This window comes from Oryza glaberrima, chromosome 8, assembly GCF_000147395.1.
Source record: "Oryza glaberrima chromosome 8, OglaRS2, whole genome shotgun sequence".
Lineage (NCBI taxonomy): Eukaryota > Viridiplantae > Streptophyta > Magnoliopsida > Poales > Poaceae > Oryza > Oryza glaberrima.
Window position 1 is genome coordinate 18,434,756 of NC_068333.1, and position 13,839 is coordinate 18,448,594.

At 38.9% G+C, this 13,839-nt stretch overlaps 1 protein-coding gene across 1 annotated transcript; it reads right to left on the reverse strand.

The window, feature by feature from the left end:
* Positions 1–4,083: 4,083 nt before the first annotated feature.
* On the reverse strand, positions 4,084–7,030 carry LOC127781403 (ATP-dependent Clp protease adapter protein CLPS1, chloroplastic). The gene is made up of 3 exons (XM_052308350.1): positions 6,813–7,030; positions 6,075–6,225; positions 4,084–4,621 (listed from the first exon to the last, which is right to left on the reverse strand). The coding sequence occupies exons 1-3, from the start codon at positions 6,886–6,888 to the stop codon at positions 4,360–4,362; spliced, it is 489 nt and encodes a 162-aa protein (XP_052164310.1). The 5' UTR covers positions 6,889–7,030; the 3' UTR covers positions 4,084–4,359.
* Between the last annotated feature and the right edge of the window lie 6,809 nt (positions 7,031–13,839).

Below are 13,839 nucleotides of genomic sequence, written 5' to 3' on the forward strand. Positions count from 1 at the left end.
TACTCTTCATTTTCTCCCTATTCTTCCCCTTTCATCTCCCCTTCTATCAATGGTGATTCAGCGGGCCTGGGTAGGGGGACTCAAGTCCCCCCAGCACCCACGCTGAATCTGCCCCTATATCATTATATACGTCGTCTCGGACACAGCTGGACCAGGTTTTTACCTATCATACCTGGCCCTAGCCTTTAGAGGCTGGCAAGTGGGGCCCACCTTGGCGAGGCTGGTCCTTGCACGGGAGCTCGAGGAGGACAGCGACAGGTCTCCAAGTCTTATTCATGCCACTTTGGTCGTCATATTCGAGAAGGATGGGGATGGAGCTCACCGTCGTCTTCGAGTCTTCGTCGTTGCTGCCACCTGGCCTCCTTGCAACACTTCGCTCCAAGCCGCTGTTGAACCCGTCTGTCACTGGCGTTAGCAACTTTTTTGACAAGTTGACAAGCACGATTGCAACACCTAACATCTTGCGGTAATCCTAGAGTCGCCAACCACCTCAATCTAGTAAAAACTAGACCAAGATGGGTTTTGATAACTAAACCGACTAGCGAAGCAGATTTCTAGATAACTACCCGTCTCGTGGGCAAAACGGAAGGTTTTCAGGACAAACCTACAAAGAGGTGTCGCACTCTCGCAGCGGCGGCGGATGGTTTACGGCCCAAACCGACAAAGATGGACAAACTAAAAGAAAACTAAAGCAATATGAAAAACGATTCGATTGATTGATTGTAGATTGATTAGTTACAATTAAACCGGCCATGTCCCTATAAGGGGTTGGTTTTGCCCTCTACAGGCCCTCCTCCACGTCCAACTCGGGGTAGAAACCAAAGGAAACCTGAAACATGCCTTCTCGAGCAAGGAAACTTCGAGACCCGACAAAACACACTCAGACTCGGACCCTGCCGGTCAGACCGGCCATACACCGCCGGTCTGACCGGCCAACACATGGCGGTCAGACCGGCCCACTTCGGAGGAAACCGGCAGACTTCCAAACTTTGGCAATTTTTTCCTATTTTAATCCTAGGTGCCAAATTTGGGTGTAAACAACTGGATCTTCTCGCGCTACTACTAGACCCTCCACCACTGCGAGAAGCTCGCCGCCACCGCCAGATGTGCTCCATCCACTACCAAACGTGTGTTGACGAAAAATCTGCACTCGATCGATGGTGCTAGATCTGTGTTGGCGTGAACTAAGTCGACGAACACAACAGCCTGGGAGTTCTGCTTAGCTCCAGTGCAGGTTCTAAAATCGTTGAGATGTGGGCGTGCCAGTCAATTTGATCCAGCAACTGGTAAAATAGATAAATATGTTGATCACCAAAGAGTCGATCGGCTAACGAGCCGATAGAGCGATACTAGCCGATATGGATACCAGCCGATGCTGATGGGATTTTGAGCAATCGGATATATGTCCAATGTAGAACCTAACACTTGAGTAAATTTTTTTTGACGGTTAAACAATACGAGAGGCTCCTACTGCGCTATATTAATAAAAGAATGGATGTACAAAGGGTGGATATACAGGGGGGGAGGAAGAGGAAGCAAAAAAATAAAGAAAAACAATTAAACAAACAATTAGATCAGCTAAAGTTTTGTTTCTATGATTGCCAGCTGGGTTTGTCTGCAACCTTTCTTCATGGAAGTGCTAGGAATTGGATGTTGGAATATCTCGAATAGAAGAAATGATCTCATATTCAATAATGTGCCCATCAACCTTAGTAAATGGAAATCCGACTTCAGAGAGGATTTTACTCGGCATATGCACAGAGTAAAAGTTGTAGACACTTGAGTAAATAATGACATAAAGACAATCGGCTGATGATAATGTAATAAAACAATAATATAATCCAACATAAACCAATCGGCTAATAATGGTATGATACAATAAGCATTGATCCAAAGGTTAAAGCATATATCGGCTGGAGGTTTGATGTTGTTAAATCCAAACGAATAGATAATCAGTGAAACCTTTATTGCGATTGGCTAAAACCAATTTGTATGTAATCCTTATAAGTTGATGCAACATCCAGATAACTCATCGGCTGAAACCCTGATGAAACCCTTATTGGTAATCAAAAAGCAGTCTAGATACTATGGTTCTAAGCACGACTTAGTAGGTCAAACCCAATTGATACAGCACTAAGTATAAAAAGAAATATAATATCTTAACAATCAAGCCTTTGATTGATTTTCAAGGTGGTGGATACCTTAGCTAATCTAGATCAACAAAATAATTTAGCTGATACTGGCAAAACCCTAGAAAAGATCTGACGGATACAAGTAAATTGAATAATCGACTTGGATTAACTAAGATATATGATAAACAGGTAGGCAAATATATCAACCAAACCATAGCGATACAAGAGGTCGAAGCGATGTAGTCTTGAACAACGCCAATGTAGCCGATACAATTACTAAAGCCGACGGACGTAGGACTTACCCCTTCGCTGAAGATCAAAAGCCAATACAGCCCCGTGTGCGAGGTGCCAAATTCTGCCGGTTGGTAAAGAAAACCTCAGAAAAGAGGGTAGCGATGCGCCAAGAGTAGTTGTATTGATATGTGAGATAAATCCAGCAACCCCGGGTGTACATATTTATACCCATGGGTAGATAAGAGTTCTTATGGGACATGACACAAATTTTCTTAAAGATAAAAAGAAAAACATAAAAGCCTTATCGGACACTAAACACATTTTCCTAACAATTAAAGGAAACTAATAGACATTTACTAATTAATAAATAAACCCCCATACCGCATTCTCCTTGAACTCGGTCTCTTTTAGATAAACTTACTTTAATTGATTAATTTTCTTAACCAAATCTTCCAAGAATCTGAATTGCATGTTGATATGACACACTTGCATGTTAAGTTTTAGGAGTCAGTGGACATCAAATGTATAGTAAGATAGGATATGGTATGTAAAAACTTGATCAGCCTGTAGATCTAACAAGGTTTTTAATTGTGCCGCATATTTCACTTTGTTGGATCAGCCTGCAATCTTAAGAGCATTTGCAATAAAAAAATTATCATATTATGGTATCTTTCTCTATGCGAGTAGTTTGAGTAGACCCTAAAAAGATAGTACTGTCATACTATCTCGGTCGACTGAATTACCCCCCCCCCCTCTCAAATACTATATATTTTACATTCTCAACTATTCAAATCGGACAAATAACCCCCTGACTCGATTCATAGTGGTTCAGATCCTACGTGGCAGTCCAATCAGTGCTTTTTATTAAAAAAAATGTGGAGCCCACCAAGATAGAATCTGACAGGTGGGCTTCACCGATCATAGTGTTGTGTTTATATAGTTAATATATTTTATCTATATTGGTGGGCCCCATAATGATTCCTAGGGATATTTATACATTGTAGGAATTTTCACTACTTGGTATAGTTAATATAGGCCATAACTCTAATAATATCCCACTACGAGCGCTCATAAAACACATATACCGCGTGAAAACTACTCTTTGGGTCTGTTTAGGGGAAGCTTCTAGCTGCTGTAGCTTCTCCTAGGATTAGAAGCTCCTCCAAACAATTCAGTTTTTGATCCAGATTCTGAGAAACTGTAGTTGTAGAATATAGAAAATAAACTAGAAGCCAGAAGCGGGAAACCCAGCTTTTCCAAATTCTCTGAAGCTGATTGCCAAATTCTCTGTGCATATGCCGAGTAAAATCTTCTCGGAAGTTATTTCTTCGAATTTTAAGCTCCCGAGAGTCACTTTGATTGAGTGCTCATAGGCCACATGTACCCCTTGTTGAGCTGGCAGGTCAAATATGACGTGGAAGTATGAAGCACTCGCAAGTCACCGTACTGTCCTCATGAGAAGCTGCTCAGCAGGCGTCACCTCTGCGCCTGTAGCTTCAGAAAGCTTGTACACAAAAGCAGCGACAGACGGGGTAGCAGTAGTAGCACGTCATACCTGTTTAGAAGCCGAGCAACACATGTACCATCACAAAAGTCTCTAAACAAAAGCATCATATTCATACCACTTATGTAACACCTTTTTCTTAGGCATTCCTATTGTTAATCACTGGACTATGCACGGTATCTCACAAGCAACATAGAGGAACACAAAAACCAATTAGCTAGAAGTAGCAGTTTACTACCTCAAACAATTGCAAGATGCTGGCTGTGATACAGCTCCAAATGTACAAGTATGTGACCAATGTTTCATACTGAAAAATGCTACGTTTAGTCTACGTGACTTACATGATTTACATCTTCAAAAGCGGTATACCGTGTTCATCCTGATGCATGACAGCAATTTTTTTTTACTGTAATTAATTCGTTGCGGTTTATCTAGATTTGATGGGGGCTATCTACAAGCTATAAGCATCGAAACAGCAGAGCCTCTTCTTCAGCAGCCACCACTCGCAGGTTCAATCGAGCTCCGGAGGCCATTGCCCCTGAGCGACGTGCAGTGCTCCTCTGCCTCCGACTGAGAGCAGATGATCACCACTGACAGCCCGTTTACATGAGCCTCCTGCATGATGTTGACGGCATTGTCGACGGTCATCCCAGGGATAACTTTCATCAGGACTTGGACGACGTACTCACGCCTGTTGTAGTTGTCGTTGTGGAGGAGGACTCGATACGGAGGCGTCATTTTGCGGGATTTTCTGCAGATCAGGGGAATTGTGTTATATCAGTATTGACCAACAAAAACTATTTCAACAGGTACAAGACATCCGATGTGAAAAAATATTACTCAGTCCGTCTGAAAACCGATAGAAATTCCATGTAGCCTTTCAACAAGGCAATGCTTTTGTGTAGGGACACATGTCTTGCTAAGGCACAATGAGCAATATTCAAGAATAGCAACTATGTCTTTAGCCAATCTGCTGGTCTGGTCAGACTACAGAACATCAGCTACATGACATAAGCTCACAAGGATAAAATGATCAATGTATCAGAAGCCACTTAATTCAGAAACTAGACAGCGGGTCCAGTAATCATTGAAAGTAAAACTCAAGACATGTCACTATGGTTTCAAACAGATTAAAGCATTGGCAAACAAATCATTGTAATGGTACTTGTGTACAACACATAATAAAAATCAAACATGTTTAAGGAAAATCAAGCAATGATGACAATAGAACATCTAAACCACCTTTAAAAGAAAAGAACATCTAAACGAGCTAATCTGAATATAGAATTGGTTCATAATGTGCTGCAACAATCAACTTTGTTTATGCCTGAAAAAGATAGTAAATGTAAAATGCGTAGCAACAAAGGTAATCCTATCTTCCTATATATTTGGTACCCACTAAGGGGCATTTACTCTTATAAAGCAAGACATGCAAGAAGCCACATCAACAATTTTAAACCATCAAATCACATTAGCACAATGATAACAACCGTTGGATCAAGAAGCTACTTATTCATCCAATTCAATTTTATTTAACCCTTCCTCCCAAAAAAGGCAATCAACGGACATATCAGTATATCCCCTACTAGGAGAAAATATGCAGAGATGGTTCTGACACCATTTAAAGGAACGATTATGTTCCCACACTAGCAGTTGATTTTGATGGCATGCCCTACTTGACATAACTCTGATAAGAGCAAGAGGGTGTTTCTGAAAAGATGCAAACTGAAAATTGCGAAACAGACATGGCTAGAAAACACTTGAGTAGTTCAGTTTCAGTCAAGCGGGATCCTATGACTCCTGAATATTTTTGTACATGTGCAATTCCACTATGCCTAGGAAGAAATTGGCTTTATTTTGCAGGAGGGTTCTCCCTTTTACTGTTGTCCTAACAAACTGGAATTTGGCTAGCAGTTACAGCAATGAGCAAGATGACTTTTATAGTGGTTTGGGTCATGACTTTTAGTGGTTTGGTCCAAATATTTGAGTCATAATGAAAATCTTGAAATCCGTTTGGTAGCACTTAATGAAAATTCTGTAATTACAACTTTCCATCATTATCTGGGGTAAGTTCACAAGCTCAGACCTCAGAGCCTAGTATGAAATTTTAGTTCACATCGTACCATTTCTTTTCAGAATCCTAGAGAATCTGTACTTTACACAAGATAGAGAAAACAAATGAACTGTAAATAGCACATTGTTACCTAACATCGAATTCAGACTGGCGACCAGGAGTAACTTTCTCTATTGGCCGATCAAGCACGCCACCACCTTTCCCTGGTGCAGCTGCTGCTGCCAGAGCCATAGGAATGGCAGGATTCGGGCACCTTCCCCTGTAAATCGCATATCTTTCTCCTGCACAACATGTACAGAAAAGATGAACAAACAATCCTGCAACAGCAACCACCGACCAAAATGACATAGCAAACACACCTTCAATCTAATTAAAATCATCAAATTTCTTGCACATAATTCTAAGGAGGGTAATTTGAAAGGATAGGATGATCTCCCATGGAAAACAAGAGCAACCAAAAAAACATATATAACCAATTAGGCAGGAAGTAACTTTGATCATGGCCACAGCATATGTTGCAAGAATTAACAGGCACAGCCTATTGGTGAGCAGAACGATGTCAACATTTACTAACTGATTTCGTCAATTGCCACTACCAAGAACCAATTAATTGCCAAGGACACACACGCCAAGGCCCCCCTTCCTTCCAGGCCTCCAGCCAAGTGCCAACCCACCCAACAATTTCCAAACCGACCGAATTTTCGAGCAATTTCCAACAGGAGCAACCCTAAGAGCCCAATTACGCCTATTTCGGGTCAGTGGCAGTGCCAAACTAATATCTCCCATACTTGTAGCGAAGAACTAACTTGCCCCCATCATCCTTATCCAGCTACTAGAACAAATAGACAGAGAGGAGAGGGGGGGTTACCTCCCACCGCGTGGTGGTGGTGGTTGGAGAGCCGGCTCGCGGAGAGCGCCACACGGCTGGGCACCGCCGCCTCCATGGCTGCCTCTCCCTCTCTCTCTCTCTCTCTCTCTCTCTCTCTCGCCGTCGTCGGAGTGTGGTGGCCTCGCGGCCGCGGCGGCGGTGGTGTGGCTCGGTGGGCCGTGTGGATGCAGCGGGTGGGCGTGCGTGCGGCGAGGAGAGTAGGGGGGAGTATTTGTGGCCCAGTTGGGTTGTTGGGTTGGCGTCGCCGGAGCCACCTGTTCGGGGTCCGGACTCCTGGGCCACTGATCCTGATCCCCCCTTCAGATTTTTTTTTTAATTTCCTTCTTCCTCTCGCCACAAAGCATTGCAGTAGCAGGTTCAGGTTGTTGATAACGATGGACTAATAATGGACATGCGTCTGCAGGGAGATTGGGAGAAAACCCAAGGAGGAAAAAAAAAAGAAAATGCTACTTAATGGTATTACGTTCGGACGGAATGATACCTCACATGTATTATCTGATACCTTGTAACCTGGTAGATATCGGCTGATACTCTATTCGAACGGGATAATACCTCTGAGACAGTCGATATAGCTCATCCGTCTAAATAGAATACCGTCCTCCCAAAAGAAGTTGTGAAATGAAATGATAATGAGGTTAATTAGACAGTGATGAGGATTGAGGGGGGAAATTTACCTGGTTAAGAAAATAGCCCCTTTGGGCGATGATTCATCTCTAAGATAATAATACGTTTTTCTTAGGTTTTCGTTAACTCACTTTTTAAAATGTTGAAGGGTGCATTTTGTGTAAAAACTTTCTATCTAAAAACTGCTATGAAATATCAGATAATTTTTTTGGGTTTTATAATAATGAAAATTTAATTAATTTTATGCTTTAATGGTTATTTCTTTCCTTTTTCTATGCCATAACTTCATTCTTTGTAGAAACGAACAGTCGAACACCAAATGCGACATTGATTTGTATTGTAGGAGTAAGATATTTATAAACGGATAAAAATAAGTCGTGTTATGAAATTGCTTGGGAGACGAATTTGTGCATATGATCTGCGTGCTAAGGAAAGTATAAACATGAAGTGAACAGTTTGAAATCGGACTTCTAAAACTCAAACATACCGAGTAGATGTGATCAACTTCCATGTACCCCTCTCAAAATTTAAAACTAAATAAGGCTTGGCAACCAAATTTGAATCCAAATATATATACGTCAGACATGGTCACCTAAATTCAAAATCGTAACCTTTCTTTAGAAGATTCAGAGTGCTGACTGGTGGTTGGGCTTAAAGATCTGTACTCCATACCCTTCAACTTATAGGGAAAATATGTGGTGGAAACCACAAATAGAGCAAACCTGGAAACTATCGTTGGAGCGAAAAATGGACGTCCGAGATTCGTCCACGCCATCACGAGTATAAATTTTACTCACAGATTTACTCATGAATACTCATGATGACGTGGACGAATTTCGGACGTTCATTTTTCAATCCAACGGTAGTTACCACGTTTCCACTACATATGTGGTTTTCACAACATATTTTTCCCAGCTTATAAGCCACAATTAAAATTTAATTTCAAAGTTCTTTTCATCACAGTTTATTTTTGAGTATTTGTGTTTTAAATGATTAAGAATATAAATATAAAATAATATTTACAAATTATTCTCTCCGTCCCATAAAAAACCAACCTAATACTGGATATATATGATATATTCTAGTACATTGTATCTGTACATATCTCTATTACGTCTAGTTCTAGTTTTATTTTTTGTGGGACGGAAGGAGTATGCTGTAGTGGCCAATAAACCGTACAAGCCCATCCTTCTTTTCTTTTTATTTTTTCTTGTTCCTTTCCTTTCCTTTTTCACTGGGCTGTCCCTCTGTGCTATAGCCCAGTTAATACAGTCCATCACTTATCTCCTTCAGCCCAACTAACCAGCCACCTACCCACGCTAGCTTGCATCGAAGAGAGATATACACACAAGCAGGTAAGTACCAGGGTTCACCTTTTCAATTGAGTGTCAGATCGTGACATACGTATCCCTGGTGGCACGATGGTTTTCACTGAATCTTAATTAAATTTTGGTCAAATTCACAATTCTATATTTGAATTCTCAAAAACCATTTGAAGTTTTACTAAAAATCTACTTTCACTCTATGTTGAAACCTCGAAGTTACTCCCTCCATACTCACAAAGGAAGTCGTTTAGGACAATGTTTAAGTCAAACCTTGGGAATATAAATCATGAATAACTCTCAAGTTTTTGAGTTTGAAAATGTAAAACTTATATGAATATACTTGTCTTGAAAAATACTTTCATAAAAGTATACATATACCACTTTTCAATAAATATTTTATAGAAACAAGAAGTTAAAGTTGTGTTTTGGAGACCATGTCGCTGTCCTAAACGACTTCCTTTACGAATATGCACGGAGTACATTGCTTTCAGTCAGTTTACATCGAAAACGTGAACGTGGTAAGTACTCCTTTCGTCTTAAAATTTGCCTCAGATCAATATATCAACTTCCCAACTAGCTCTCTCATCTCAACCAATCACAATTGTCTCTAATCTAATTCTCCTCTAACTACTTCTACATCTCGACTAATTACAACTATAATTTATCTCTTATTTTTTTAATTCATTCTACTTTCAATCACAATACAAAACTCTAAAATATCCTTGCAAATTTTTGGGAGAAGGAGATGGTAGAAACAGGGTAGCAAACAAAATGTCAAAATAATATACTCCATATATCCCAGAACAGAACTGAATATGCTACTCTCTTCATTTCAAAATATATATAGCGATATTTAATTGGACGGAGCCTATTACTATTAATCTAAATAGAGGGTTGTCTAATCTAATATTTCCTTCGTCCCAAAATATAACAACTTCTAGCCTTTATAATTTATCCCAAAATATAACGACTTATCCACCAACATTCTTTTCTCAACCAATCACAACCCTTCACCATTCAATTTTCCCACTTACCTTCACTTCTCCTTCAATCACAACACTCCCCCATTTAATCCTACCAACTTTCTTAATAACCGTATCCAACTCTAAAAATCACTATATTCTAGAATGGAGGGAGTACTAGAGTACTATAGTTTATAATATTTTATGACGATGGAGCATTAACCTAGATCTAACTCAACCCTACTAGTACTTATAACCAATGATTGCCATGTAAACCCTTCACATGGATCAATTAACCCTGTTCCCAGGTGGATCAGACAAAACCAAGGCTCCATACCCTACTAATATAATCATTTGTTCTTTTTTTTATTTAGAGCATGTAGAATAATAAAAGTTAACTTTTAGCTATGGATCAATAAAGTTCATATCACCTGCAGCTAATTTAGCTACGTTTGTACAATAATTATCTGATAGTGCCACCTTAGTTCTAAAAAGAGTTTACTTTTCTATACGAATTTGAGCAGTCATTTGTCCAGACTCCATAGAAGAATTAAGTCTTTATCTATTACCTATCCAAAAGCCACAAAATATTGTAGCTCATCGTGTGCTCTATAATTCGGCGACAAATCTATATTCTCTCTTTGTTCCTTCGTCACTTCTTCAAGTATTCCTTCGATATGAATCTCTCTATAGAGCCTGTTGTTCCCTCGTTGATCTGCTCTTATCATTTGGGCCACTAACACAATCTTCAATGCTTGTGCTTTATCACTGTCTTTTCTAATCATACATTTACAAAATCTACATAAAAACCTTTTAATGATAAATCTAGTAAATCATTCTCAGCACATCAAATCTTAACATTTTCATATGAGTAAATTTTACAAAACTAAATATATTTTCAACAAACTATCGTAAAATTACAGATTTAAGATGTTGTATTATAAAATTACGGATTTAGAACCAAAATTATCGCAAAACCATCTATTTAAGGGCAAGTATCACCATACTATATTTAATATCGAAGTTATCACAAAACAAAATATTTTTACAGTTTAAATCCCTAGCACTACCCTTATGTTGGAGCTATAAAGATTGTAATTTTGTGATTGAATTGGCGCTAAACTTATAATTTTTTTGGGTGACATTGAACCTGCAGTTTTCTAATACAATACTTTAAATCTAGATTTTTTCGATATATTTTGATACTCCATCCGTCCCATAATATAAGGGATTTTGACTTTTTGCTTGCACTGTTTGACCACTCGTCTTATTCAAAAAATTTGTACAAATATAAAAACTGAAAAGTTGTGCTTAAAGTATGATAGATAATAAAGTAAGTCACAAATAAAATAAATAATAATTCTAATTTTTTTGAATAAGACGAATGGTCAAACAGTGCAAGCAAAAAGTCAAAATCCCTTATATTATGGGACGGAGGGAGTATATAGTTTCGTCAAAGCATCTATACTTTCATGAAATTTCCTTTATATATATATATATAAAACAGCCCATATATATATATATATATATATATATATATATATATAAGTACGAGTAGAAGCCAGTAGTAACCTATGAAGTTGATGGATGGTGGTAATGATGCGAATGCTGCATGCATAAAGCTAGGGGGCCGAGCCGGGGCGGGCAGCCGCCGGTGGGGATCATATGAACAAGTGGAGTGGAGGGGCAGGCAGGCATGGTCCACCACCGGCCGGCCTCGGTTCATGCGCCCCCGTGCTGCATTTTGTTGGGGCCTTGCCGCCCTCCGCCGCAACAGCATGCACCACCCTTTTATCCTTTACATGCACATGCATGCTATATGCTACCCTCCGGCTTCTAGTTTTGTCCCATATATGTTGATCTTGCACCCAATTTGTTCATACCTTCGATCGATATATATATCTCCCCTCCTACTTGCGAGCAAATTAAAGACTCAGCTTAATCTGGAGCTCACATTGGGCCTAGCTAGCCAGCTAGGTACGTACGTAGGTGGTGTTTGGATCCAGAGACTTAACTTTAGTCTCTATATTTAGACATTAATTTAAAGTATTAAATATAGATTATTTACAAAACTAATTACATAAATGAAAGCTAATTCGCGAGATAAATTTTTAAGCCTAATTAATCCATAATTAGAGAATGTTTACCATAGCATCACATAGGCTAATCATGGATTAATTAGGCTCAATAGATTTGTCTCGCAAATTAGTCCAAGGTTATGGATAAGTCTTATTAATAGTCTGTGTTTAATATTTATAATTAGTGTCCAAACATCTGATGTGATAGAGACTAAAAAGTTTTAGGTCATAGTATATGTAACTAGGTATGTAAATAAGTGAGACAGGAGCTAACATAGCTAGATGGATGTATGAGGTATCATGTATGTAGCATCATATCAAAACATGAAAAGGATCTAGCTAGCTAGCTACTCCCTCCGTCCCAAAGAAAGGCAAATCCTGGGTTTCCGTGTCCAACTTTGACTGTCCGTCTTATATGAATTTTTTTATAATTCGTATTTTTATTGTTGTTAGATGATAAAACATGATTAATATTTTATGCGTGACTTGTATTTTTAATTTTTTTTCATATTTTTTTGGAATAAGACGGACGTTCAAACGTTGGGCACGAAAACTAGGGTTTATCTTTTTTTAGGACGGAGGGAGTAGCTCGAGCAAACTGTAGGTACAGTTCATGCTACATGTATATAGTACACAGTTACACACTGTGTCTGTATGTCCGCTCTCCATGATGGATGAAGTGAAATGTTTGCCTTTGCCATGTTACCATTTTGTAACATGCCATATGATCTAGGCCCACATGCAGGTGAGCATTTTGTAATGCACGTGTCCCTCGTCTCTCAATATATAACAGATTAAACATTCCTCTCCAACCAAGTCCACCCAATTTTGGCCACATAGATGTATTTATGGTTAGAATCTAAACCAGCTATGTGATAACTAAAGATCAAGTTCTTTTCTTCAACTCAAAACTTCAACTTTCTTGTTTTTCATAAGTATGTTTTCAAACTATTAAATAATATGTTTTTAATAAAAAGTTATTCTATATAAAATATATTTGTTTCAAAAATTAAATATAATCATTTTCAAGTTTATAATAATTAATATTTAATTAATACTTCCTCCGTATTTTAACGCCGTTGACTTTTTGGTAAACGTTTGACCTTTCGTCTTATTCAAAAATTTATGTAATTGTAATTTATTTTATTGTGACTTGATTTATCATCAAATTTTTTTTAAGCATGACATAAGTATTTTTATATTTGCATAAAAATTCTGAATAAGACGAGTGGTCAAACGTTAGTCAAAAAATCAACGGCGTCATACATTAAAATACGGAGGGAGTAATATATAATGAGCTTTCTCGTTCCATGTGTGCTCAAAATCTCTCCCCAAATGGAGAGAACGAACACAGCCTCAGATGGTACTGGTCTCAAGTCTCAACTATCAACCTTCTTCCCGTTTATCCTTCTCTTTCCCAGTCTTCTCTCACTCTCTCCTTTTCACCGGCAAGAAATGGAGGTTCCATATAGTGAATAGCGATGCACTAGCAGTGGCTGAGCTAGCGTCACCATCGTTCCTAGGCAACTAAGTAGCTCTTTACTAATGAATATGAATTTGCCTCAATTAATGTTTATTTTTGGCAAAGTTGCTTATTCGAGGGTTGACCACTATGAAAATAAAAAATATTTCCTTAGAGAAGGGCTGGGTTGAGTTGACCTATGATCCTTACATGACCCATTTTTTATAAACGCATACAAGAGTCAAAGATGATAGACTTGTACCTGCTCTATTGCTCATAACCTTTTTTTCTCCCATCCTTTCGTCAAAACAAGCAGGTTGAGTTTCGAGTGCAAAGCCTATCGCCTCTAACTTTTAGTATGTCGATGGGCTATACCCAACAATGGTATTTCTATAGTATTGGGGATATTAGGGGGTGTTTGGTTGATTGTTTCACTTTGCCACGCCACACTTCAGTCATGCCACAGTTTTTTAGACGTGTGTTTGTTTCAATGCCACAGTTGTGTCATGCCACACTTTCCTACCCCTTAGGTCCCACATGTCATACTCAGATAAC

Coding starts and splice junctions, on each gene's coding strand:
- LOC127781403 (XM_052308350.1), bottom strand. CDS start 6,888: ATGGAGGCGGCGGTGCCCAGCCGTGTGGCGCTCTCCGCGAGCCGGCTC. Junction 6,226..6,812: donor CCACCACCACGCGGTGGGAG/GTAACCCCCCCT, acceptor CATGTTGTGCAG/GAGAAAGATATGCGATTTAC. Junction 4,622..6,074: donor CAGTCTGAATTCGATGTTAG/GTAACAATGTGC, acceptor CCTGATCTGCAG/AAAATCCCGCAAAATGACGC.